The sequence below is a fragment of the Buceros rhinoceros genome, unplaced genomic scaffold, assembly GCF_000710305.1.
Source record: "Buceros rhinoceros silvestris isolate BGI_N320 unplaced genomic scaffold, ASM71030v1 scaffold25426, whole genome shotgun sequence".
NCBI classification, from domain to species: Eukaryota; Metazoa; Chordata; class Aves; order Bucerotiformes; family Bucerotidae; genus Buceros; species Buceros rhinoceros.
The window spans coordinates 3,451-5,992 of record NW_010416150.1 but is presented as its reverse complement, the minus strand read 5'-3'; the positions used below and the strand labels follow the sequence as shown (position 1 = coordinate 5,992).

General features: G+C 59.8%; 1 protein-coding gene across 1 annotated transcript in view; it reads left to right on the top strand.

Annotated features, from left to right (window-relative positions):
- Nucleotides 1-2,542, top strand: part of LOC104494831 (ras GTPase-activating-like protein IQGAP3) — a gene marked incomplete at its 3' end in the record, with an annotated part of 7,444 nt that overhangs the window by 1,455 nt on the left and 3,447 nt on the right. The window contains 7 exon segments of the mRNA XM_010137713.1: nt 139-347; nt 582-734; nt 836-999; nt 1,135-1,359; nt 1,445-1,585; nt 2,088-2,172; nt 2,465-2,540. Of these exon segments, the coding sequence (XP_010136015.1) occupies nt 139-347; nt 582-734; nt 836-999; nt 1,135-1,359; nt 1,445-1,585; nt 2,088-2,172; nt 2,465-2,540 (1,053 nt within the window).

The following is a 2,542-nucleotide window of genomic DNA, read 5'->3' as shown; positions in this document are numbered from 1 at the left end:
CCCGGGGGAGGTGTTGCAGAGCACGACGTCATCTCGTCCTGTGTTCTGCTGTTGCAAGAAGATGCTTTTTGGGGGAGGAGGAGGGGAGTGTCTTGATGAGATGGGGGTCCAAGTGTTCATGGTGGCACCATGCTGCAGTCCATGCCAGGAGCCCGCCGCTGAGCATCGTCCGGCGCTTCATCCACTTGCTGGAGCAGAGCCAGCATGACTTCTGGGAGGAGTCGGAGGTGCTGCGGTTGCAGGAGGAGCTGGTGAAGAGGATCCGCGCCAGCCGGCAGCTGGAGAGCGACCTGGACCTCATGGACATCAAGATCGGGCTGCTGGTCAAGAACAGGATCACGCTGCAGGTGGGGAAGGACCTTGGCCACCTCATGTGGCTCTGCCGTGGTGCCGAGGCTGTTCAGCCAGCGCAGAGCTGCTCCTCCTCTCCTTGGCATCAGCTTGAACTCCTCCCCACTTTGCTTTTAAAGCAGTGGAAGGAGTTGAGGAGCACTGAGGTGCCTCTGGCCCCGTTTCCCCAGAAGCTGGGTTGAACGCTGGCGCTCACCAACGCTTCTCTCTCCTTGCCCGCGTGCCTCCAGGAGGTGGTGTCCCACTGCAAGAAGCTGACCAAGAAGAACAAGGAGCAGCTCTCAGAGATGATGTCCATCGACAAGCAGAAGGGGCTCAAGTCGCTCAGCAAGGAGAAGCGGCAGAAGCTGGAGGCCTACCAGCACCTCTTTTACCTGCTGCAGGTGGGGCTCCGCTGCGTCCACCACAGCTTGGGGGGCAGTGTGGGGTCCCTGTACCCCAGCACCATGACACGAGGTTAGCTTGGTGTTCCTTGTCCCTGCAGACGCAGCCAGTGTACCTGGCCAGGCTGATCTTCCAGATGCCGCAGAACAAGTCGACCAAGTTCATGGAGTCGGTGATCTTTACGCTTTACAACTACGCGTCCACCCCCCGGGAGGCTTATCTGCTGCTCCAGCTCTTCAAGGCAGCGCTGCAGGAGGAGATCAGGTGGGTGGCTGTGGGTGCCCCGGTTTGGGGACAGGTCTGGGAAAAGGCCAAACTAGGGTCATCAGCTTGGTTGTGTTGGAGAACAAACACACTGGTCCATCCCCTTCATCCCGTACATCCTGTCTCTCTGCCCAGGTCCAAGGTGGACTGTGTCCACGACATCCTGACGGGAAACGCCACAGTGATCCGGCTGGTGGTCAGCTTCTACCGCAACACGCATGGGCAGAACGCCCTGCGGCAGATCCTGGGTGGCCCGGTGCAGGAAGTCCTGCAGGACAAGACCCTCAGCATCCGCACCAACCCTGTGGACATCTACAAGGCGTGGGTCAACCAGATGGAGTCACAGAGCGGGCAGAAGAGGTCAGGCCCTGGGCAAGGAAGCTTAGCCTGACCACAGGGTGATGGGCATTGGGGTGGTGATGAGGACCTTGTCTTCTGCCCACAGCAATCTCCCATATGAGGTCAGCCCCGAGCAGGCTCTCAGCCACCCCGAGGTCCAAAGGCGGCTGGATATTTCTGTCCGCAACCTCCTTGCAATGACGGACAAGTTCGTCTCTGCCATCACCTCTTCTGTAGACAAGATCCCGTATGTGTCTTGATGGTTTGTGTGTGTGTGTCCTGCAGTGCTGGTGGCTTGAACGTAGCTTCAGCAAGGCCTTGGAAAAGGGAGTTTGGGTGCTGGGGGGCTTCCTGGCCCTGCTGCAGGGCTGTGTTACTGCACTGCTGACGAGGGGGAATCCACATATCAGTGGGTGCTGCTGCTTCTGCTCCTGCAGTGACGCCCTGGTGGGCTGGCTCTCCTGCCCCTCCTTTTGAGTGCTTTACTGCCGATGTTGAGGTGTCTGCAAGGAAGAAGCTGAGCTTTGAGATAATCTCAGAGGCTGAAGGCTTCCTCCAGGGAAGGCAGCAGAGTAGAGGAGGGAGCTGAAGGATGCTGCAGCTGCCAGCCCCTCTTGAGGGCTCCTCCGTCACCCCAAGGCTGGGGGTTTGCTGCTTCTTGGGTGATGGGCAGTAGGGACGGGGCAGGGTGGCTGGTGAGCCTGGTGCTGCCCCACGTGCTCACAGACCTCTTCCTGCCCCCTCCTCAGCTATGGGATGCGCTATGTGGCCAAAATCCTGAGGACATCCTTGGCTGAGAAATTCCCCAAGGCCTCGGCGCAGGAGATCGACAAGGTACCCTGGGGGTGGGGAGCTGCGCGGCTTGGAGGGGTCCAACCACGTGTGCATGCAAAGGGCCAGTGTTCCTCTGGAGAAGGTCAAGTCCTCTTGACTTCAAAACACCTTCAAGTCAATGTTTTCCCTGAGCCACTAAGGAAATGGCAACAGTGGGCTCTGCGCTGCTGTCCTCTCCGGGAGGGCCCCGCCGGGCAGCACATGGGTGAAACTGCCTTCCCTGCTGAGCCACCACCTCCCGGGGCACCAGCCCGCGTGTTCCCCAACGCCACCAGCCTGTCTTGTGCCCTAGATCGTGGGGAACCTGCTCTACTACCGCTTCATGAACCCGGCGGTGGTGGCGCCTGACGGCTTCGACATCGTGGCCATC